This window comes from Zea mays, chromosome 2 (assembly GCF_902167145.1).
Source record: "Zea mays cultivar B73 chromosome 2, Zm-B73-REFERENCE-NAM-5.0, whole genome shotgun sequence".
Lineage (NCBI taxonomy): Eukaryota > Viridiplantae > Streptophyta > Magnoliopsida > Poales > Poaceae > Zea > Zea mays.
The window spans coordinates 10,317,291-10,340,696 of record NC_050097.1 but is presented as its reverse complement, the minus strand read 5'-3'; the positions used below and the strand labels follow the sequence as shown (position 1 = coordinate 10,340,696).

General features: G+C 49.4%; 1 protein-coding gene across 6 annotated transcripts in view; it reads right to left on the bottom strand.

The window, feature by feature from the left end:
• LOC100384732 (uncharacterized) overlaps positions 1-23,406 on the bottom strand; it is a 94,366-nt gene that overhangs the window by 31,309 nt on the left and 39,651 nt on the right. For 3 of the 6 annotated variants that reach the window (XM_020547943.2, XM_020547944.2, XM_035965173.1), the window contains 8 exons: positions 23,068-23,139; positions 22,919-22,990; positions 11,649-11,720; positions 11,490-11,561; positions 11,308-11,382; positions 11,114-11,185; positions 10,959-11,024; positions 10,808-10,873 (listed from right to left, as the gene is read on the bottom strand). In XM_020547943.2, coding sequence (XP_020403532.1) covers positions 10,808-10,873; positions 10,959-11,024; positions 11,114-11,185; positions 11,308-11,382; positions 11,490-11,561; positions 11,649-11,720; positions 22,919-22,990; positions 23,068-23,139 — 567 coding nt within the window. Of the gene's footprint in view, positions 1-6,966; positions 7,687-7,796; positions 10,874-10,958; positions 11,025-11,113; positions 11,186-11,307; positions 11,383-11,489; positions 11,562-11,648; positions 11,721-22,918; positions 22,991-23,067; positions 23,140-23,406 lie in introns of those variants that run through there. The other 3 variants (XM_020547945.2, XM_020547946.1, XM_008670663.3) reach the window with 3 other exon arrangements.

The window sequence follows — 23,406 nt, the reverse complement described above, 5'->3', positions numbered from 1 at the left end:
CTCCTCAAACTCAAGGTGGAAATGGAGGATCTGAGGCTGAGTTTGATCAAGTGAAACTGATGTTGTGCTCTTGTTTGTGCTTTGGTGAAGAAATCTGTCAATTGATATTCTGAGGGCACATATTGAAGATCAATAGTCTTCTGCTGACAATGAGATCGAGTAAAGGATGCATCAACACCTATATGTTTAGTAAGTTCATGCTTCACTGGATCATGAGCAATTTGTATAGCACTCAAGTTATCACATAACAGAGGTGTAGAAGTATCACAAGAGACACCAAGATCAGCCAAGAGCCAGCGCAACCAAATAATTTCAGCAGTGGTAGTGGCAAGTGCCCGAAGTTCAGCTTCAGCACTAGAACGAGATATGGCCGCTTGCTTCTTGGATTTCCATGCAATGGGAGATGATCCAAGGAGAATACAGTAACCTGTAGTAGAACAACGGTCAACAGGATCACTTGCCCAAGTGGCATCTGAATACGCATGAAGCTGAAGTGGGCTATAGGAAGCATAGAGTAAACATCTGGATCTTGTCCCACGTAAATATCGAAGCACACGAAGCAAATGACTATAATGAACCGAAGTACTCCCTCCGGTGCAGTAAAGGAAGTCAACCTGCGCGTGACCTAGCGTGCACAAAAGAAGTCGTAGCACGCGTGGGTCTGGGATTTCGACGTCACTGCCCCTGAGTAAATGCATCGGGAAAAAAAGTTGCACTCAAGAGGAATCGAGCTTGAGACCTCCAGTTTAGAATGCCTCGAGAGGTGCTGCAGCAACCAATCAAGCTTCATTGTTTTGGTGACGTTAATGCACCCATATCCCTATTTAATAAGGGCAAACAGGGAAAACTCCATGATAATTAATCACTCCTTGGTATGCATAATCATGTCCTAAACGACTACCTTTACTGCACCGGAGGGAGGTGTTGATACAAATTGGCTCAACATATGAACAACATGAGCAATATCAGGTCTGGTGATGGTGAGATAAACAAGACTACCCACAATATGACGATACCGAGTTGGATCTGCTAGTGGGGTCCCATCCTTCGGACGAAGTTTTAAATGAATATCCATCGGTGTTGCAACAATGCATGTATCAGTAAGTCCAGAGCGATCAAGAAGATCTTGTATATATTTGGACTGAGACAGATAAAAGCCTTTTTGAGTCTGCTGAACTTCAATGCCTAAGAAATAGCTAAGCGGTCCCAAATCAGACATCTGAAATTCTTTACTAAGATGTTGCTTGACATGAGAAATATGTTCTGAGTTGTCACCTGTAATCAGCATATCATCCACATATAACAGTAGTAAAGTACGGCCTTTTGGAGACATGAACAAAAATGCAAGATCATGTTCACTAGAAGAAAAACCAGCAGCTGTGATGACAGAGATGAATCGCTCAAACCAAGCACGAGGAGCTTGTTTCAGCCCATACAATGCGCGACGAAGACGACAAACATGACCTGAGGGAGTATCAACCCCTGGAGGAGGATGCATATAAACTTCTTGCAGATCACCATTAAGAAAAGCATTCTTGACATCCATTTGGGAGATAGTCCAAGAAGATGAGGCTGCAACTGCAATCAAGGTTTGAATAGTAGTCATATGCGCAACAGGTGCAAAAGTCTCATCATAATCAAGTCCTTGAGTCTGTTGAAAACCACGGGCCACAAGACGAGCTTTATACCTCTCAATAGAACCATCTGATTTTAGGGGTGGGCACTTTTTTACCATAAACCGAAAACCGAATCGAACCGTACCGAACCGAACCGAAATTTCGGTTTTTTCGGTAGTTCGGTTCGGTTTCGGTTTTTATATCTGAGAAGTTCGGTTTTCGGTATCGTAATCGGTTTTCACCGTATACCGAACCGAAATACCAAAAAAACCGAATACCAAACTTTATCAATTGTAAAATTTGATTTTTCGATTATGTGAACTAAATGTGTGAAGCAATTAAATTGTTATTCACTTATTTATATGTGATGTATGATGTATCTCTAAATATTTGTACCTATATAATTTTTACTTTTTAAAATTATGTATAATCTATCATATAAACTTGTTGCATGTGTTGTTTCGAGTATAAGTTTGGTATTCGGTTTTTACCGAAAAACTGAAGTAAAAAACCGATACCGAAGTTCTCGGTTTTCATTTTCTAGAAAACCGATTGGTTTCTAATGTCTAGAAAACCGAAGTTTTTTAAAACCGAAAAACCGAACCGAAATTTCAAAAAAAACCGAATGCCCAGCCCTATCTGATTTTGTCTTAACTTTGAAGACCCATTTACATGTGATAGGAACAACATGCGAGGGTAAATGAACAATATCCCATGTACCAGTGCGTTCAAGAGCAGCCAATTCATCAATCATAGCTAGCTGCCACTCAAGAATCCCAAAAGCTTCCTGATATGTAGTGGGTTCAACAATGGCTACACCAGCCCGTGGAAAACCATAGCGATCTGGAGGTTCAATGGTACCACGGTCACGAAGACGGTATCCCTGAGTAAAAACATCATTAGACTCATTATTGTTAGTACAAGAATCAGGTACAAGATCAGGATCAGGACCAGCCGTAGGAATAGAGCGGTAACGACGAATGTATGTTTGGATGATAGGTGGTTTGGAAGAGTAAGATGTGGATGACGTGGAGGTGGAAGGTGGTGTTATGGGAATGAGAACATCAGATGTGGATGTAGAAGATGATGGTTGAGATGTAGGAATGGAAGGAAGACACATGAAAGAAGTAGATTTTGTGGGATAATAGGTGGAGTGAGTAGACTGGTTGTGAAAGAAGGGGCGATTTTCATTGAAACTCACATCTCTAGAAATCCGAATACGACGAGTAGATGGATCATAACAACGATAGCCTTTGTGTTCAGGACTGTATCCAAGAAATACACACTCTATAGATTGAGCAGTCAATTTAGTCCGCTCACGTGGTGGTAACAAGACATAGCATATACATCCAAACACACGAAGATGATCATATCGTGGAGAAGTCCCAAAAAGAACTTCACCCGGTGATTTACCAGAAAGTTTAGATGAAGGTTGTCTATTAATGAGATACACGGCAGTAAAAACAGCTTCACTCCAAAAGTGTGAAGGTACAAAAGAAGATATCAAAAGAGTACTAGCACTCTCAATAATATGACGGTGTTTGCGTTCAGCAACACCATTTTGGGCATGAGCACCAGGACAAGAAAGTTGAGCTAGAGTACCCTCTATGGTCAATATCTGGCGAAAATTATCAGATAAGAATTCGCCACCAGAATCTGAACGAAAAATTTTAATAGTAGCAGAAAACTGGGTGTGAACCATGCGAGTGAAGGACTTGTAAATAGAAGGCAATTCTGAGCGACGTTTAATGAAGTAAATCCAAGTATAACAAGAATGATCATCAATAAAAATGACATAATATTTATAACCACCTTTAGAAATAAACGGAGCTGGACCCAAACATCAGAGTGAATTAGATCAAAAGGTTTAGCAGAATGGGAATTACTAGTAAAATATGGAAGCTGTATTTGTTTTCCAAGATGACACCCTTTACAATGAAAACTAGACTCAATATGAGTAGAGCCTAAACATCCTGACTTTATTAGAGTAGACAGACGAGATCCACATAAGTGACCCAGACGATGATGCCACTGGGCGAATGACGTCGTGGGGCCCGGAGCAGCGAGCACATGAGGTGTAGTGGTAGGGGATGAAGGAAGACACAAAGTGTCCAAGATGTAGAGGCGAGGCGAAGATTTACGGCGACGGCCAGTCCCAATCACATCCCCTATTTTGCGATCCTGTACAAAACAAGATGAGTAGATCCATGAATAACTGAGGTACAAAAAATATATTTGGGACAGTAAAAGTTGGATCAGAAAGAGAACCCTTGTTGGTGACATGACATAATGTACCATCAGCAGTCTGAACAGAAGTACCCTCGGTGACAGGTGTAGTAGACGCCAGCCGTGACTGATCAGATGTCACATGAAAGGAAGCTCCAGAATCAAGAACCCAAGATGATGACAAAGCACCAGCAGATGAAGTAGCAGCAACCGCAACTAAGCCTCGAGGAGATGGTCCTGTACCACGACCACGAGTAGCACGATGGACACGAAAATCAGCCAACTTCTCTAGAAACTTAGCAAAGCAGTTCTCAGACCGATGAGTGGTCTTTTCGCAGTGTTCACAAGGCTGAAAGTAGGTGTTCCTAGACCTCTGAGCAGCAGCCAACACATTGTGAGAACTCACACCAGTAATAGAGGACATAGACTTCAGACGAGTCTCTTCAGCAAGCAATTCGGACAATGCCTAAGCCATGGTGAGAGTATCCGAACTGTGAAGCAGCCTTGCACGAAGGGAATCAAATTCAGGTCGAACTCCCATAACAAATCTGTAGGTAAAGAACTTCTCAATAAACTTGTGGGCTGGACAAGGCACAACTGTACAAGCGGGCACCGTGGAGGTCAATGCACTCATAAGACGATCAAAGGCGGAATAATATTCATCATTGGACATATCATGTTGTTCAATCACATGAGTCTGCTGCATAAGGGTATGTAAAAGAGCACCACTATCCTGAACAAATCGATCCTTCAGATGTGACCAGATAGCCTTAGCAGTGATAAATTTGGACAGACTCATAATCATAGTTGGTTTAGTGCTATTGACCATTGCAGCCATTACCTTGCCATCATTGATCTGCCAAGTCTTGATTGCAGCAGCATTGCTTCTATCAGCTGCTAAAACTGGAGAATCTTCAGTCAAATGAAATAGTAAATCGTGACCTCTTAATGCAGTCTGAACACAAAAGGCCCATTCTGGGTAATTCTGCCCATCAAGCACAATATTGACAACAATAGCGTTGGCCGACATATTGAAGAGCAATAAAACAATGAAGAATAACAGATCAGAAATAGACTGGCTTGATGGTACCAAATAAAAGAAACCCTAGCGGGTGCAGCGGATGAACAGTAGATACGCCGGCTGCAGTCTTGGACGAAATTGTGCCCAGTCACAGCAGATGAACAGATCTAGCCAGGGCCGCACTCGGCTCAGATACACAAAGAATCTGGCAAAGCAGGGACCGTTGTTGACGGAGGCAGAGCCGCGATGGCGGAGCAGGGGCGGTCGGTGCTGCTGACGAATGCAGGGCTGCACACAGACGGAGGTAGATCCGCGGAGCAGAGGAGGGCGGCGCTGCAGACGTAGCAAGGACGCGCGCAGACGGAGGCAGATCCGCGGAGCAGAGGCGGGCGGCGCTGCAGACGGAGCAGGGGCGCGCACAAAGGAGCGCAGGGGCGAGCGGACGGTGCGGTGGACGCGACGGCGGCTGGCGCGCGCAAAGGAGCGCGACGGCGCTGGCACGCGCAAAGAAGTGTAGGGGCAGGCGGACAGTGCGCGGTGGCCGCAACAGCGGCTGGCAGCGCACGCAGAAGAGCGCAGGAGAGGGCCGCGACGGCGGCTGGGGGAGGGAGGGCCGCGACGGCGGCTGGGGATGCAAGGGCCGCGACGGCGGCTGGAAAACTAGGAAACCCTAATCGTAACCTCCTCTGATACCATGTTACTAACCTTGGATTGATAATTGATAATTAGTCCCTAAGGACTGTAGGTAATATATATATAGCCAGTAGGCCTGGGCCTAATGGGCCTTAACAGTTGGGGCTATAAATACCCCCCAACCACCACCATTAAAGGCATCCAAGTTTCCAGCAATTTGCATTCAATACAAGAGCTCTAGACTTCACTCCAAGACACAAAACAAAAGATCAAAACCTCTCCAAGTCCCAAACTCATTTCAAAGACTTAGTGGCTTGTGAGAGAGAGGCATTTGTGTTCATTTGAGTTCTTATCGCTTGGATCGCTTTTCTTCTTCCTATATTCTTGTTCTCAAGCACTTGTAATCAAAGCAAGAGACACCAAGTTGTGGTGGTCCTTGTAGGGGTCTAAGTGACCCATTTGATTAAGGAGAAAAGCTCACTCGGTCTAGGTGACCGTTTGAGAGAGGGAAAGGGTTGAAAGAGACCTGGTCTTTGTGACCACCTCAACGGGGACTAGGTTTGCAAGAACCGAACCTCGGTAAAACAAATCACCGTGTCACTCTCTTCATTTGCTTGTGATTTGTTTTTGCCCTCTCTTTCGGACTCGATTTTAATTCTAACGCTAACTCCGGCTTGTAGTGTGTGCTTAAGTTTATAATTTTCAGATTCCGCCTATTCACCCCCCTCTAGGCGACTTTCAAGCAGTCGTGGCGGCGGCCGGACCGAAGAGGGAGGGGGTTGCCGCGGTCAGGGCTGGGTCGGCCCGAGAGGGGGATGGTGGTGGACCCAACATGGCTTGGCGGGTGGCAACGTGTAGGGGCAGGGGTCCGGCAGCGCGGCGCAGGGGAGGCTCGGTGCGTAGTGGGCCGGCTTGACGGCGTGGCGCGTGGGAGGGGCTGGGGAGGCGGTTGGCATGGGGCCAGCAGTGGCCGGGGAGTTGGGAGGGGATGGGCGACCGGCGGCGAGGAAGGGAAGGGGTGGCAGCCGGCGGATGGAGAGGGGAGAGAGGACAGCCGGCGGCTGGTTGGGGAGAAAAAACTGACTCTATAACATGTGGGAAACCCTAACCTTGGAATAGGGTTGGGCATTGTATTAATAGACTTGGGATAGTTGGGCCAGGCCCATTACAAGGGGTCGAGAGGTAATTACACAGGGAAGACCCCAAACCAAAACGAGTATTCTAACAATATGTGTTAGAGTATATTTGATAGTCTAGAAATTGTGTTTCATAGACTGTCATATGTATCAATGGCATGGTTTAAAAGGCGGCTAGGCGGAACTAGGCGCCCAGCCACCGCCTGACCGCCTAGGCGACTTAGGCGGGCGCCTAGGCGACGCCTTAGTAGATGTTACAAACAGCTGTGAGCTGTTACAAAATACCAAGCAACCAAACAGCTGTTACAGCTCATAAACTAGAAATCATCACAAATTCACAATAGCATAATAATGGATATGAAATAGCCACAAAGTAGTTTCTAAAGGAACAACAACAAGTCACAAAATTTAAAACAACACAATACCAAATGTCCAAATCTGAAATAGCCACATAGATAGTTTGTAATGGCATAATTAATAGTAACTAGCTGCAGTTAGTAATGCAGCAAATATGCTAAATTGCTAATGCAATCTAGCAATAGCTACTCTCCCTGTCTCCCGTCGCTCAAAAATCATCATCAAACTCTCCTGGGATATTGGGTGCCTCCCCTTCTTCACCATCATTGCCACCATTAGATTCATCTTCACAATCTGTGATTTCTGCATCGTCATGTGGAACATCTTCATCTTCATCTTCATCTTCCTCTTCAGCCTCTGACATGTTTTGTGCAGCAACAGAATTTCTTCTTGAATACACATTATGGGCCCTTCTTGGTAAGTTTCGGCCACGAAGTGCTTGCGATGCTCCAATGGCATTATCCACAAGGTCCCATGTAAGGTCACACTCACACCCACGCCCACCTTCAGGGACTACATGCAAAGAATCAGCCCACTCATTGTCCCAGTTGAAGTCCTCATGAACCAATGGATCAAAGTTTTTCCCCTTCTTCTGGCGTAGTTTTTGGAACCTAGCTTTCATCTTTCTGTTGTAGGAAATGAAGACAATAGAATTCAACCTCTTATGCAACAATCGGTTTCTTTTCTTTGTATGGATCTACAAAATAAGAAAAGAGAAAACACTTGGTCATTTAATCCCGAAATATTGGATACAAAAGTAGCCAAGTAGGTGGATGAGGACTTGAGGAGGCACACATAATAACTTACAAATTCAAAGGTACTCCAATTGCGTTCACAACCTGATGAAGACGCACAAAGACTCACCAAACGTCTAGCAAATCTCTGTAACTCAATAGCACGACCACCATACGAACGCCACCACTCAACTGCAATAACATCACAACAATTTAGCAAGCTACTAGCAACAACTAGTAAGTAGTAAACTAGTAACAGCCACAAACACTTACGTGGGGTCATAGTTTGTAGGTTATCTTTGGCCATCTTATTTGAAAAAGCTGCTCCTCTAAGAAACTCGTAATCCATTGCTTGAGAATTGATCTTGTCTCTAGTTTCCTCATCATCTACCATTCTTGCAAGCACATCAAGAAAGCAACCTCTTAGCTGACCAACAGTAGCATCATCATCATTTCTTATGAGAGGATGCAGCTTTCCTGGGTTCAAATACATTGCAGCCCCATACAATGGGTGATCCATCTGTTTCTCCCAACGCCGTTCAATTATAGTTATGATTTTCTTGAGTAAATTCTTCTTGCTTTGGACAGCAAAGCTTTGATTGATCTTTTCCTTTGCACATTTCATCAATGCTTGGACCTCTGGCATAGCTGGCCTCTCATCTCCATCTACCACCCTAAGTACAATAAGTAGTGGCCCTGAAGCTCTAAGGCAATCTTCTACTGAATTCCAAAACTGTGTGGAGAAGACAATGTTATACACATCCAATCCAGCACTTGTCTTTGACAACCTGTTATCAGTCCAAGCTGTGCTTGCAAATAAAGCCTTCAAAGCATCCTTGTGCTTGTACAAGCTCTTCAATGTGAGAAAGGAAGTAGCAAAACGAGTGGCGGCAGGCCTCACAAGATCAGCCCCACCAGTTTTCTCTCTCATGGCAGCAAGAATTCTCCCATGTCGGTATATGAAAGTTGTCACACGCCTTGCACGTGCAATTGGTTTCTTGAATTCCTTCAAGTTTCCTATGTCCTCCAACATTAGGTCCAAGCAATGTGCAGCACATGGACTCCAAAATAATGTAGGAATCCTATCCATTAGAAGCTTGCCTGCAGCTTTGTAATTGGCACCATTATCAGTAACAACTTGTACAACCTTGTCTCTCCCAATCTCATCAACTTTTTTCTCAAGCAAATCAGCAAGCATGTATGCATCATGTACTTCACTAGATGCATCAACGGACTCTAAAAAGTAAGTGCCCTCTGGGCTGTTCACTAAGAAGTTAATGAGATGGCGTCCCCTCCTATCAGACCATCCATCAGACATGAGTGTGCAACCATAGTGTTTCCATGCACGCTCATGTTCCTCCCTCATTGTAGTTGTTGACTTCACAGCCTCTTGTAGCAATGGCTCGCCTAGTTGGTACGGTGTTGGAGGCTTATACCCTGAACCAAACTGTGTTGTGGCCTCAATTGCAATCTGAAATTGCCTAGCTGCCGCGGCATTGAAAGGTACACCGCACTCATAGAAGAACAAAGCCCACTGCATGTCCACATAGTGTTTGTCCTCCTTGCTTTTTGCACTAGCCAAGATTGTGGGCTGATAAGAGCCTGAAAGTCTCTCATCCACCACCTCCTCTGGTGTTCTCCGCAACATCTCAACTACGGACTTGGTTGTCTTTGGCTGTGCTTTACTATTTGCCTTAAATTGCAAGGTTGATTGTCTTTTTTTGGCTGCTGTACCAGAACTGGGCTGCACCTTGGATGCTTGAGACTCCACAGCAGATGTATCATTTGCCCCATCTGCTGCTGCCACCTCCACCACTTCATCATCTTCTTCATCTTCATCTAGAAACATTGGTCTTTTTCTCTTGTTTGCCTCCAAATAACTTGTCATCTCCTTCCTTAATGCACTGCTAGCCTTGGGGCATAACTTTGCATCTCCATATGCCCCTGCCAAATGTTGCTTTAACCTCTTTATTCCTCCACTAACAACCTGACCACATAGGGTGCATTCCACCTTATCTTTATTTTGAAGATCCGGCCAAAATCCATACTTCCACCCTGGATCAGTAGACTTCCGTGGCTTCCGGGTAGGATCGCTCTTCGGGTCGTACTCACCAGCCACAGAAGATGGAGCTTCATTTCGAGAAGACATTAGGTTGTCGGTTGTCGCTGGTCGCTACTCGCTGCAGTCTTGAGTCTTGACACTTGACACAAACTATTCGCTGGCTCGCTGCACGGTCTGCAAACCAGGGGATGAGCAGCAGCAGCGCAGAGCACAGAGCAGCAGCAGCGCGCCCAGAGAGCAGAGCAGCAGCAGGAGCAGCGCGCCCAGAGACCGCGCCCAGAGCAGAGCAGCCAGCCGCGCCCAGAGCAGAGCAGCCAGCCGCGCCCAGAGCAGAGCAGCAGCCGCGCCCAGAGCAGAGAGAGCAGCAGGCCAGCAGCCGAGCGCCCGCGCGTAGGGAGTAGCCGCGCCCGCGCGTAGGGAGCACCGGAGCAGAGAACGCGCGAGAGAGAGCGCGCGCAGGGAGAGGGAGCAGAAGAGTTTGCCGCGCGCAGGGAAGAGTTTGCCGCGCGCGCGCAGGGAAGAGTCAGCCGCGCGCAGGGAAGAGCAGCCAAATTTGCGGCGCCAGGGAGAGCCGCGCGCGCACAGAAAGCCCAAAACGCGAGGCCCAGTACAAACCCTAGCCCAATACAAACCCTAGCTGCTAAGGCGACGCCCAGGGAGGCTAAGGCGTCGCCCGGACGCCTACTACGCCAAGGCGGACGCCTACCTCGCCAAGGCGGACGCCATACACATTTTCACCTGGGCGGCGCCGACGCCTAGCTCCACTCGCCGCCTGGACGCCTAGGCGTCGCCTAGGCGACGCCTAGGCGACGCCTTTTAAACAGTGATCAGTGGTTTGCCTTATATGTCATATACTCTATGTAAACAGCCTAAGGCTTAATGCAAGACATCATCTTTTGCTACAACATATACCTTTGTCTAACAAAGCCTAATAATCTAGGTTGGGTTGAATTGACCTAATTGGGTTGGATATAGTTCAGCCGTTTAGGTGACCACTTGAAGTTTCAGAACTCAGTACTCACAGTTGCAAATTATTTTGAGTAGTCCAAGAAGGAAAGTTGCCTGACAGCTGGTTGTAAGAAAAATCTCTATACAGAAAAGATAAAAGGGAAATGTTAGATAAAAGCCTTCCAGCTTTTATTGCACAAACAAAATTGTACTTCGATGACATACAAATTTTTAAGAGAAGTTCCTATAGAGTTCGGCAGGCTTCCTGAAAGACTATTATCACCAAGAAATCTGGTAGGAAAAAAAGTGCTAGCGTTAGCAACATGAACTGTGACTATCTTTAAAATGGAGGAATAAGTTGAAGACAGTAAAAACTATACAAGAAGTTGAGTGAATTCAGATTCACAAGGGCTTCTGGAACTTGGCCTGTGATATTGTTAAAGCTCAAATCCCTGTAACAGGAAAACAGAGAACAGGAGGGAAGTAACTAAATAAAGCATAATCCATAGCAGTTCATTAGAGCATCTTTTCACAAATCACACTTGATTGGAGTTTGAAAGAAAAAATGCCTTACAATAAGTTTAGATTTGCAAACTGTGAAAAGTTCACCGATGTCAGGCTATCAGATATCCTGCAATTCCTCAAAATTCTGCAATGAAGCATGCCAAGAGTATATTTGGCTTTAATACCTTGATAGCACTATATCGAATATCAAACATAGTCTGAGTCATTAAGTGATGACAAAGTCATCCATACAATGCGTTCAAAGATGTTATGTTACTGATGAATGTCAGTGAAGAACTTCCATTTACTATGTCACCTATTTGTCTGCACCACAGAAATAGATGATTCATACTTCCACACAGAAAAATTACACTCAGAGAATAATACTTAGTTACTCTCGCCATTACTTACAAGTTTGTTAGTTGAACGAGATTAGAAAAAGTGGCTGGAAGTGGACCTTGAAACGAATTGCCTTGAAACCGCCTACAAAATTGTAGTTCTTGTTACAATCTTAAAGCATCATTTCGTTACAGATGCATTTACTGACTACCTAGTCAAGAGAGAAGGAAAATGACTGTCGGAGAGGAAATCTCCGGCCGGGTGGCGGAATGCACCCGCCCTAAATCCTAAGATGAGGAGGGGCCTAAGCGTTTTGCCTGTCTGCTAAGTGATGAACGAACACAAGAACACACAAGGGTTTAGAGTGGTTCGGGCCGCCGGAGCGTAATACCCTACTCCACTGTGTGATGTATTAAGCTTGAGAGCTTGTATGAACTTGTGAGCCTGAGCTGGGTCTAAGTGTGTTTGTCCCCTGTAACGCAGCGTGTCCTTCCTTTTATAGTCTAAGGGGGGCACGTACAAGGGTGCTGAGCCCCGACATGTGGGCCCAGGGACATAACAGATGGAAGGAAACTACTGCTTGCCACCCCAGGGTGATCTTCCTTGCGCCCTGATATCCGAGATCTGCGTAGCATTGGCGTGCAGGGGAAGCTTCCCTGGCAACGTACGAGTGATGATGGATGAGCACAGTGCACCTCGTAGCACGGGCATACTGTTTGGCAATGGAATGGACAGGCACGCCGCCTGCAGGATGGCCTGGACGCCGCCTACCAGCTGAGTGGACAGGACACAATAAATGCCGATGGGGCACATCACCTGTCAGCGGGATAGTCAGGCGGCGCGTCTTCTCCGCAATAAATGCAGAGACAGTGCGGCCCAGAGGCCTTACGTCAGGCTCCGCCCGCTAGCTTACGTCATGAGCGATAGGACACGTGGCAGCATCGGGTCTCCGCCTGGGCGGGGAGCAGTAGCGCTATGCGGACAGGTCCACACCAGGCTGGGCCTGGACACATGTCGGCACCGGACCCCAGCCTGAGCAAGGCCTGGGTATTTTCCCCCAGAGTCCCGAGACCCGACTGTGGGTGGTCCGGACCCCAAGCAGAGGGGTCCGGGACCCGACCCGGAGGCCCGGGTTGTACTCGCGGGGGCCCTGGACCTTGCCCTTGAGGTCTGGTCTACATGCACAGGGGTCCGACGCTTTCCTATGGGGGTCTGGACCCACTGTTGGCATCTTGGAGTATATCTCTTTCCACCGGCCACGTGGCGGCCCTGGAGCCGCCCACGTGGAGGGGTCAGGTGTTGTTCACCGCGCGACTAGAGATAGCCGCACGGGTACCGAGTCTTCATACTGTAGTAAGGGGTACCCCTGATTCAGGGTACCGACAGTGGCCCCCGGGCCCGCCTCAGGGGAGGATACGAGCCTGCAGGTGGGGCTAAAGCTTGACCGGCAATTGGCGCGCTGCTTCCGTGCGCTTGCTGTCGTAATCAATGCCAGTCCGTCTTTGGTCACGTCAACTGCCGCGCCTGTCCCCGCGGCTGACTGACCCGTGGTCTCCGCACTTGATGGCTTTACTGGGCCATGCGCGGGGTGCCTCGATACCGCTACTCATGGTTTTGAAAATTCACCTTCTCTGTCTTCTGCGGCGGCCCCGAGGAGGCACGACACTGGCGCGAGCGGCGGTTCGACTTCTCTGCACCCAGAAACCGGCGCCCAAGGAGGATGAATCGTGGGCCTGGGCCGGAGGCTGGTCCGCTGCCTTCGGCGGAGATGAAGAGGTGCACTACCGCAGGCGGTGGCGTGCTCCTCGCGTGGCGGTTCGCCTTCCACGCACACGGAAGCCGACGCCCGAAGATTATGACTCGTGGGCCCGGGCCCCCGTGCCAGGGGCTGGTCTACTGCTGGTTTCGACGGAGGTGAAGAGGCGTTGTTCCGCAAGCGATGGCGTGCACCTCACGCGGCGGTTCGCCTTCTCCGCACACGGAGGCTGACGCCCGAAGAGTATGACTCGTGGGCCCGAGCCCCCATGCCAGAGGCTGATCCGCTGCTTTCGGCGGAGGCGAAGAGGCGCAGTGATTTGCTCCTCGCGTGGCGGTTTGCCTTCCCCGCACTCGGAGACCAGCGCACCAGCTGTATGACTTGTGGGGCTGGGCTTCCGCGTCATTGGTTGGGTACACCGGTGTGCACCGGGGGAGACTTCCCGTGGCGTTTCGGGGCACGAGCGGGGGAGTCTGCCTTTTAAAAAGGGGTTCACCCCTCGAGTAGCAGCCATGCCTTGCTTCTCTCCCACGCGTTGCGCCCTTTGCCTTCAAGGTCTCTGCTTTGCTCTGCCGCAGTTGCCATGGCCTTGTTAGTTCACCCCGCGCACTTTTAGACTGAGTGGACGCTTGAGCTGGCGTGCCGCCTGCCTGGATGGAGCGCGCCGGCGTTCGGTGGAAGGATCCGCGTCAGCGCCTTCCCCCTCGGCGATCTCGCCGCCGGGGAGCTCGCGCTCTTCGTTTCTTGCACGATGGCGCTGCCGATCTCGCCTTCTTCTTGCTGTGCTGGAGGAGCGCGACCTCGTGGGGGTTGGTGCTCTTCCGCCAGTGCTCAGTTTCAAGGATGTTCATCAGCCTCGCGGTGTTGGGAAGCGAGCAGGGCTGCGGTCTCCCACCAGCGCTCGGCCTCAAGGATGACCACCAGCCTTGTGGTGGCAGGAAGCGAGCCAGGCTGCGGCCTCCCCCCTGTCCTCAGCTTCAAGGATGTTCATCAACCTTGCAGGGGTGGAGAGCGAGCTGAACTGGGGATCCGCCTTCCGCATGAGCTGGTGGCCCGCCTCTTCCTCCAGCATTCGGAGGAAAGGATGGTCACCATCCTTGTGAAGGAGGCGAACTTCGGCTACGCGGCACCGGCCAGGCCACAAGCGCTGTCTACCGCCGTACATTCAACTCCTTGGCTTGGATGGTCTTGTCGTCACCCCCGTAGGAAGACGGGGGCGAGGGCCTCTTCGCTATGGCGCACGCGTTGAGGTGGCCACCGCCGCTGGCAAGCCGCCTAGAGTTGGCTTTGACGGCTTCGGTGCCGCCTTCAATGGTGACCGCCGGCCTGACTGCTGAAGACGCCCCCCGGTGGGTCGTACAAGACGTCGTACGCCGTGGAGATGGCAGCCGCTTGCTTCCAGCGCGACCCTACTGATGTCGAGTAGGCCATACCTGTGGACATAAGGCTAGGGCCCCGCTTGAAGGTGGATGTAATAACTTTGTTTCTGTGAGGTACCCTTGAGTACTATTTATCAAGCAGTAGCAGTACTTATCTGTGTACCACTTGTCCCTGTTGTGTGTGGTGTTGTTGACTCCTCCCTGGTACCTGGCCCCCTGGGATGCAGGCTCGACGTGTCGAGGCTATATACCAGCATACCTAAGAAAGAGTTGGCAATGGCCCCCAGGAGGTAGCCTCGACTGGGACCTGGACCTGTACACAGCTTCGGCTAGGGAACGTTAGTAGTACACCCATAAGACCCTTCGTCTGACATTTGCCATCCTTTGACACATGCACGGGACCTGCAGGATCTAGTCTGGGAAGCCAAGTTGTGCGTCCGGACCCCCTGGACCGCGGTTCTAAATACTAGGACACCCGTCGCAGAGTGGTGGAGCGTCTAGGCTCACGGTACGGGACCAGGCTGAGCGGCTACACGGCTCCGGACCACCCCAGGAGACAATTGTTCATTCTCTAGAGCCGGACCTCAGGTTGTCGGTCCCACAGGACTATAGCTCCAAATACTAGGGCACCCGTCACGGAGTGGTGGAGTGTGCAGGCTTTGGGTACGAAACCAGGCTAAGCGGCCACACAGCTACGGACCACCCCATGGAACGGTTTCCGTTCTTTAGAACCGGCCCCCAGGCTTTTGGACCTTCCTGCTTTCGCAGAGGGGTCCTAAACTGCAAGCCTGGCTATTCAATTCGGACGTCATCATGTCAGACAGGATGGGAACTATATGGGTGGGTTAGATAAAAATTAATATCTGGAAACTGCAGGATAAGACCATGGAGCAGGAGGATAAAACTATTATAGAAGCACATCTGAAGGGGTAAATCTTCTCTTTATAACTTGGTATGCTGGGTGCCGACAAACAGGCCGGGCTTATGAGGGCGGACCTCGTCGGGCTGGCGTACACATATGCACAACCTAGTTACAAAAGGGAGAAAAACTCAACCCCTGAGACTTGCTCTTATGGATAGAACTTACAGAGACGCTCCAGGGGTTAGGAAGAGGAACTCCTTCAGTTGTAGCGAGGTGGTTACCCCTGGGTCGGCATATTTCCATCACCTTGAAGGGTCTTTCCCAGCTGGGGGAGAGTTTTGTGGGGCCCTTCTTGGTTCAGTACTCGCCGTGGGACTAGGTCCCGACCCTAGGTTCCCTACTACGCACGAACCGTTAGTAGCGACTGGGCGCCTGGTTGCAACGTGCATTTCGGGTCGCCACTTGACATCTGAGCTCGCCAATGGAGTCCACGTCCTTGCGCTGTAACCGCCCCTGCATAGGCTCATCAAAAGGCTGGACCCATGTAAGTCCAGAAGGGTTTCCGGGGGAAGACAGGCTTCGGCCCCGTAGACCAGGGAGTATGGGGCCCCCTGGTGGCCCGTCTAGTTGTCGTCACCTGAGTTGGGGCCTCCGGCGAAAACATCCTTCAGGACCCCCTCGGGTGACTGATACCCGAGGTCCGGTTCAGTCGCGGCCACCTCGTCGTCGTCGACCCTTTCCTTGCCAGGCCGGCGACGAGGTGGGGTGCCGTCCCCGGAAGACTGCTCGCGCCGCGCGCTGACGCGTTTCGCGAGGTCGATGATCTCGCGACACTCTGCGGCGTTGTGGCGCCCTAAATCCTAAGATGAGGAGGGGCCTAAGCGTTTTGCCTGTCTGCTAAGTGATGAACGAACACAAGAACACACAAGGGTTTAGAGTGGTTCGGGTCGTCGGAGCGTAATACCCTACTCCACTGTGTGATGTATTGAGCTTGAGAGCTTGTATGAACTTGTGAGCCTGAGCTGGGTCTAAGTGTGTCTATCCCCTGTAACGCAGCATGTCCTCCCTTTTATAGTCTAAGGGGGGCACGTACAAGGGTGCTGAGCCCCGACATGTGGGCCCAGAGACATAACGGATGGAAGGAAACTACTGCTTGCCACCCCAGGGTGATCTTCCTTGCGCCCTGATATCCGCGATCTGCGTAGCATCGGCGTGCAGGGGAAGCTTCCCTAGCAACGTACGAGTGATGATGGATGAGCACAATGCACCTCGCAGCACGGGCGTACTGTTTGGCAATGGAATGGACAGGCACGCCGCCTGCAGGATGGTCTGGACGCCGTCTGCCAGCTGAGTGGACAGGACACAATAAATGCCGATGGGGCACATCACCTGTCAGCGGGATAGTCAGGCGGCGCGTCTTCTCCGCAATAAATGCCGAGACAGTGCGGCCCAAAGGCCTTACGTCAGGCTCCGCCCGCTGGCTTACGTCACGAGCGATAGGCCACGTGGCAGCATCGGGTCTCCGCCTGGGCGGGGAGCAGTAGCGCTATGCGGACAGGTCCACACCAGGCTGGGCCTGGACACATGTCGGCACCGGACCCCAGCCTGAGCAAGGCCTGGGTATTTTCCCCAGAGTCCCGGGACCCGGCTGTGGGTGGTCCGGACCCCACGCAGAGGGGTCCAGGACCCGACCCGGAGGCCCGGGTTGTACTCGCGGGGGCCCTGGACCTTGCCCTCAAGGTCTGGTCTACATGCACAGGGGTCCAGCGCTTTCCTATGGGGGTCTGGACCCACTGTTGGCATCTTGGAGTATATCTCTTTCCACCGGCCACGTGGCGGCCCTGGAGACGCCCACGTGGAGGGGTCAGGTGCTGTTCACCGTGCGACTAGAGATAGCCGCACGGGCACCGAGTCTTCATACTGTAGTAAGGGGTACCCCTGATTCAGGGTACCGACAATGACATTTATTTAGTATAATGAAAGTAAATAATTTTGAGTAGCCAGAAATCTGACTTTCTTTCAAACAACACAGGAGAGTTGTGCTGTTGTATTAAAGAAAGAAAGAAACCCTGGATCAGTTACAATACCTTAATGCAAGAAGGAAAAAAGAAAGAAAAAAATTGGCATTTTGCGTCACAATCTCACATTTAAAAAAATGACTTAATAGAAAATTATAGGCATAAAAAAGTTACTCAAAGATTACTAATGTTAATTTCTGCAGAAGTAGCATTGTATTAGGACTCAGCAAAACACACACACACACACAACGTCATTGACATGGTGTACCCATACAACGCAATTTTGGGCAGGGCGGCCATCAATGCCTTTGAAGCGGCAATTCACGGACTATACTTGTGTATGAAAATCCCAGGACCCGGCGGGGTCATCACAATCTTTGGTGATCAGCAGATGGCCCGTAACATAGAAAGAGACTTCGTCCCAGGGCATCGAAATGTCCATTGTCTGAACGCTAAAGCACCGGGCAGTCATCCATACCCCTCGTCAAAAGCAGACAAGCAACAAAGCCTGATCCAGGGTGATGAAGAGTCCAAGAAATTACCCCTCTACCCAGCCCTCCCCAACCATGTTGTGTTAATAGGCGAAGGCCTAGCCCCGCAATAGGAGGCCAACTTGCTCGACTATCTACCCAGAAACAAAGATGTCTTCTCTTGGTCGTCATCTGACCTGGTCGGAGTCAGCCGAAGTATCATTCAACACAAGTTGCATATCAACCCCTCTGTCTGCCCCAAGAAGCAGCGACTCCGCAAAATGTCAGATGAGAAGATGGAGGCAGACAAGGCCGAATAACTCTTGGATGCTAAATTTATCGAACCAATCGACTACCCTGCCTAGCTCATAAACGTTGTCATGGTAAAGAAGAAAAATGGCAGGTGGCGCATGTGCATTGATTTCACCAGCTTGAACAAGGCCTGCCCAAAGACGAATTCCCGCTCCCTCGCATCGACAAGATCGTCGACTCCATAGCAGGCTGCGAAGTCATGACTCTGCTCGACTGTTTTTCTGGTTACCACCAAATATTCCTCAGTGAGGAGGACAAGGCAAATGTCAGTTTCATCAGCCCCTTCGCCACCTACTGTTTTGTAAGGATGCCCGAAGGCCTCAAGAATGTCGGATCCACCTTCTCCCGCCTCACACAATTCATACTCAATGACCAGGTTGGCAGAAACATTTTCACCTATGTCGACGACATCGTCGTCGCTAGCAAAAACAAAGTCGACCACCTGGCGGAGACGTTTGCTAACATGAGAGAGGCCAGACTCCGGCTCAACCCAGAAAAATGCATCTTCGGCATCCACAGGGGCAAGGTTTTGGGATACATAGTATCGAGAAAGGGCATCAAGGCGAACCCTGACAAAATAAGGGCCATCGCAGAAATGCACCCACCACAAACAATGAAAGAGGTATAGAAGCTGACAGGCCGCATCGCAACTCTGAACAGGTTCATTTCGAAGTCAGCCGAGCGCAGTCTATCGTTCCTAAAAGTGCTACGAGGGGCCAAAAACTTTGCATGGGGGCCAGAGCAAGCAGACGCATTTGAAGACATCAAATCATACTTGACACACCTTGCCACCCTGTCCAGCCCAGCACCAGGAGCCGACCTACTGCTCTATCTAGCAGCCTCCCATCATGAAGTGAGTGCAGTCCTCGTGCAAGAAAATTTAACCGAAGGCAGGCTAGTCCAGTCCCTAGTGTACTTCGTCAGCGAAGTCCTCACCCAGTCTAAAACCCACATGCTCGAAATGGAGAAAATCGCATACGTTGTGGTCATGGCAACAAGAAAGTTGAGACATTATTTTGAAGCTCACAAAATCAAGGTGCTAACAGAGCTAAGCCTATCAGATATTTACAGCAACCTAGAGGCCTTCGCCCGGATAGGGAAATGAGCCATGGAATTGTCATAATATCACCTGGCCTTCGAATCCCAAAGCGCCATCAAGTTACAAGTCTTAGCCGACTTCGTCGTCGTTGACTAGACTGGCCCCGCTACCCCCTCACCGCTGACAAATGAGACAGCCTGGACCATCCACTCTGACAGAGCCTGGGGCCATTTAGGGGCTAGAGACCATCCACTCTGACAGAGCCTGGGGCCATTTAGGGGCTAGAGTAGCCTGCGGCCATTCAGGGGCCTCCTGCTTCTGGCCTTGTAGCCCCTATGGTGTCATCTGCTGGGTCGTGCACTGTCGTACGCCTGGTATGGCGTCGCGTCTCGTCCGTTCGCCAATGGGTTCATGTAGCTATTATGATATAGATGTAGCGGTGCTTGGTGGGTCCTGCCGAGTCAGCTCGAGGTGAGGTTTAGGGATGTCTTCAGTACAACTTCATCTTCCGTCATCCCCTTAGCGTCACCTTTCATCATGCGTAGGCATAAGCCTGGTACGACGTATTGCCCCATCCATTCTGGCGTTTGGGTCACTGTAGAGACCCCGATGCTGAGGTTACAGGTGTACATTTGGGCCGGGCCTGATGGGCTAGCCCGAAGCACGAAAAAAAAGCACGGCTCGAAATATTTTATTGTCGGGCCGGGTTTGGGCCGAGGTCCCGGCCCATGGACAGGCACGAGCACGGCCCGTTTAAGGCAGGCACGAAATGGCCCATATAGAGGCACGAAAAGGTCCATATATTTATTAAAAGTACACTTTCATGTACTTGATAAAGAACACAAAGCTAAAGATAATGATAGTTAGATGTTTTTTGTAGCTTTGAATAAGAGTATGTGATGTAATTTACTTTTGTTATGAACATTAGATAATGAACTGAACTTGTGAACTTTGTATAGAGCTGATTATACTCTTTTTCCTTCTAACAAAATGATTTGTAAACGAGGTAGTCATTGCATAGCTCTGGTAACTTAATACAAATATTAAGTTTGCTTTTGGTCAAATTTATTTGTCTTATCTTATTTATTTTATTTAATTTGTGTTGAATTTAGGGCTATGTGAATTTCGGACCTTGATGTGAATTTCAGGCCAAAAACTGAATTTCGGGCCAAAAATTGAATTTCGGGCCGCCCGAAATGATCCCGGCATGTTTGAGCAATTACGTGTCAGGCCGTGGGCCGAGGGCTAGGCCCGTGGGCCGGCCCAGCATGGCCCAAAATTCAAACGGGGCGGATCGGCCCGAAATTCAAACGGGACGGGCCTTTCCGGGCTTGGGCCTGGCCGGGCGGCCTGAATGTACACCTATAGCTGAGGTCCTGCGGCTGGGGTTGTCCGAACCCACTGGTTAGCGGGGATACGTATCCGGCGTCGTGCTTGATAGAGACCCTTCGGTACTGCTTCCACAATCTGGACATGGCTTGGTGATGATCTATCCCATCGTGCTGTCGTGGCTTGATAATACTAGGTCAGCTCCTCCCTCTAGTAGAGGTGTTCGCCTGAGGGCCAGTTGTCGTCTTACTGGGTTGCTCGACAGACGGGTTTATCGGCAGCCTCGCCTTGCTTGGGTTGCCCGGCACTATTTGCTCGGCGGGTGGGTGGGCCGACAATCCTGCCTCGCCGGGTTGCTCGACGAGCGGGTTGGTCGGCAGTCTCGCCCCGCCGGGTTGGTCGGCGGTTGGGTTGGTCGGCTTGGCGGGCCGCCTTCGAGAGGCCTTTTGTACCATCACGTCGAGTCATTTGGCAGGTGGGCCGGTCGGTTAGTGGGTCGTCTTTGGGAGGCCTTTTGGGCATTATTTGGGTACCCGGTTCTCAGGTTCCCGATAGGAAGACGACTCCAACAAGTGGACCCTACGCGTCAGTCATTTTATATTAGAAAAATAATCAATTAATTATTTTTTTCCTATGGTAAATTCCCTGTAGAATAAATAAGCTTGGCAAAATTTTAGAATTATGCAAAAAATGTTCCATTAATTTTTCTTCTTATTCACATCCCGAAATTTGGGAATTTCAGGGTGTGACACCAACACACGATCGCCTCCATGCAGCGCAAGTTCGCGATGAAGGACCTCGTCCCTCTCCACCACTTTCGCGAGGTCACCGTGGACGTGGAGTGACGCCCCAGGGCCTCTTTCTTCACCAACTCCAATACGCCATCTAGATTCTGGAGCAGACTGGCATGTCCAACTGCAAGCTCTGCTCCACACCTGTTGACACTCAAGCGAAGGTCTTCGACAACGGCAGCACTTCGATCAGCGACGTGACATCTTATTGGAGCCTCACATGGGCTCTACAATAGCTCATCTTCACTCGGTCTGACATCGCCTACGCGGTTCAGCAAGTGTGCCTTCACATGCACATCCCGCAGGAGCCCCACCTCACTGCTGCCAAGCAGATTCTTCGCTACCTTTGTGTCACCCTCGACCACAGCCTTCTTCGGCCCTCTCCAACCTCTGAGTTGGTCGTCTACACCGACGCCGATTGGGCTAGCTGCCCCGACACATGTTGGTCCACCTCTGGCTATGTTGTGTTTCTGGACAACCTCGCCTCTTGGTCCTTGAAGCAACAGCCTGTCACCTCCGGCTCCGGAGCTGAGACCGAGTATCTCGTTGTGGCCAACGACGTGGCTGAGGCATGTTGGCTCCGTCAGCTGCTCCAGGAGGTCCACAACCCCCTCACGCGTGTCACACTCATCTACTGCGACAATGTCAATGCGGTCTATCTCTCCACTGACCTTATGCGGCACCAGCGCACGATCTACGTGGAGATCGACCTCCACTTAGTCCACGAGTATGTCGTCGTCGGTGATGCACTCGTCCTCTACATACTGACCACCTCGCAGTTCGTCGACATCTTCACTAAGGGGCTTCCCTCTACAGTGTTCTCGGAGTTTCGGTCCAGTCTCAAAAGTTGTAATGCCTTGAGTTGCTGACTATTGGAAAGTCTTAGACACGTGTGTCTTAACTGTAACCCATCCCAGCCCTAGTTAGGGTTAGGGTTTCCACTTCTATCAGACTCTATGGATCTTCGCAATTGATGTGTTTTCAATGGAGCACTCTTCTGTTGGCCAGTGAGGAAATGGAGTTGTGAGCCCTTAGATAGGTGGTTTAGTGTCTTTCTCTAGTCAGGTAGTTATATCTTGTAGCGTAGGTGCAAATGTAATTCGTGAAACAAAGGGTGTGGCAGTGTATTGTAAGGGTCCTCTTGCTCCTTATTATTTCTTTTTAATATAAAGATACCCAGCTCTCATGTGTGAGAAAAAGTGAAGTAGGTCTAAACTAAATGTCTGACCTACTAGTACTAACTTAAGTTCTACTAAGATTAAAGATCAACTTGTGGATATTGTAGAATGATATACAAATTCTCTTTGGGGAAAAAAGAATCAGAGAAAATGGAAACCACAAGAACACATCCAACTTACAAACAATGAAGGTTAGTAAAAATCTTACAGATCTGTCAAATTAGTCCAGCTCCCAATATAATCTGGTATTTGCCCAGTAAAATCATTATCTGATGCCCACCTAAACATCAAAAAATAACATATATGATTGAGTCACATGGAACAACATTGTTAACAAAACATCTTTTATAGTCATACAGTATGTTCATTCTTGTTAGCCTAGAAAGCGATGATGGTAGGAGACCACTTAGGCCGGCACTATCAATATACCTGCAATTAAGAGATATACATATGAACAAACATAAGTCATGGTGCCTACTAGTCCAAGCAAAGAATGAAAGAGAAAAGTCAGTTTTGCAGCTAAATAGTAATTGAATTTTCAAAACTTATAGATGCCTTCAAAATTTTGAAATTATATAAATAGCTTTTTATAAGTAAAATAAAGTGTGATAGTACTAAAAACAAAAACTTTTTTCTCGAACGCGCAAGAGAACTTCGCATCATTATATTAAAACGGAAAAGATGGTCCAAAATGGA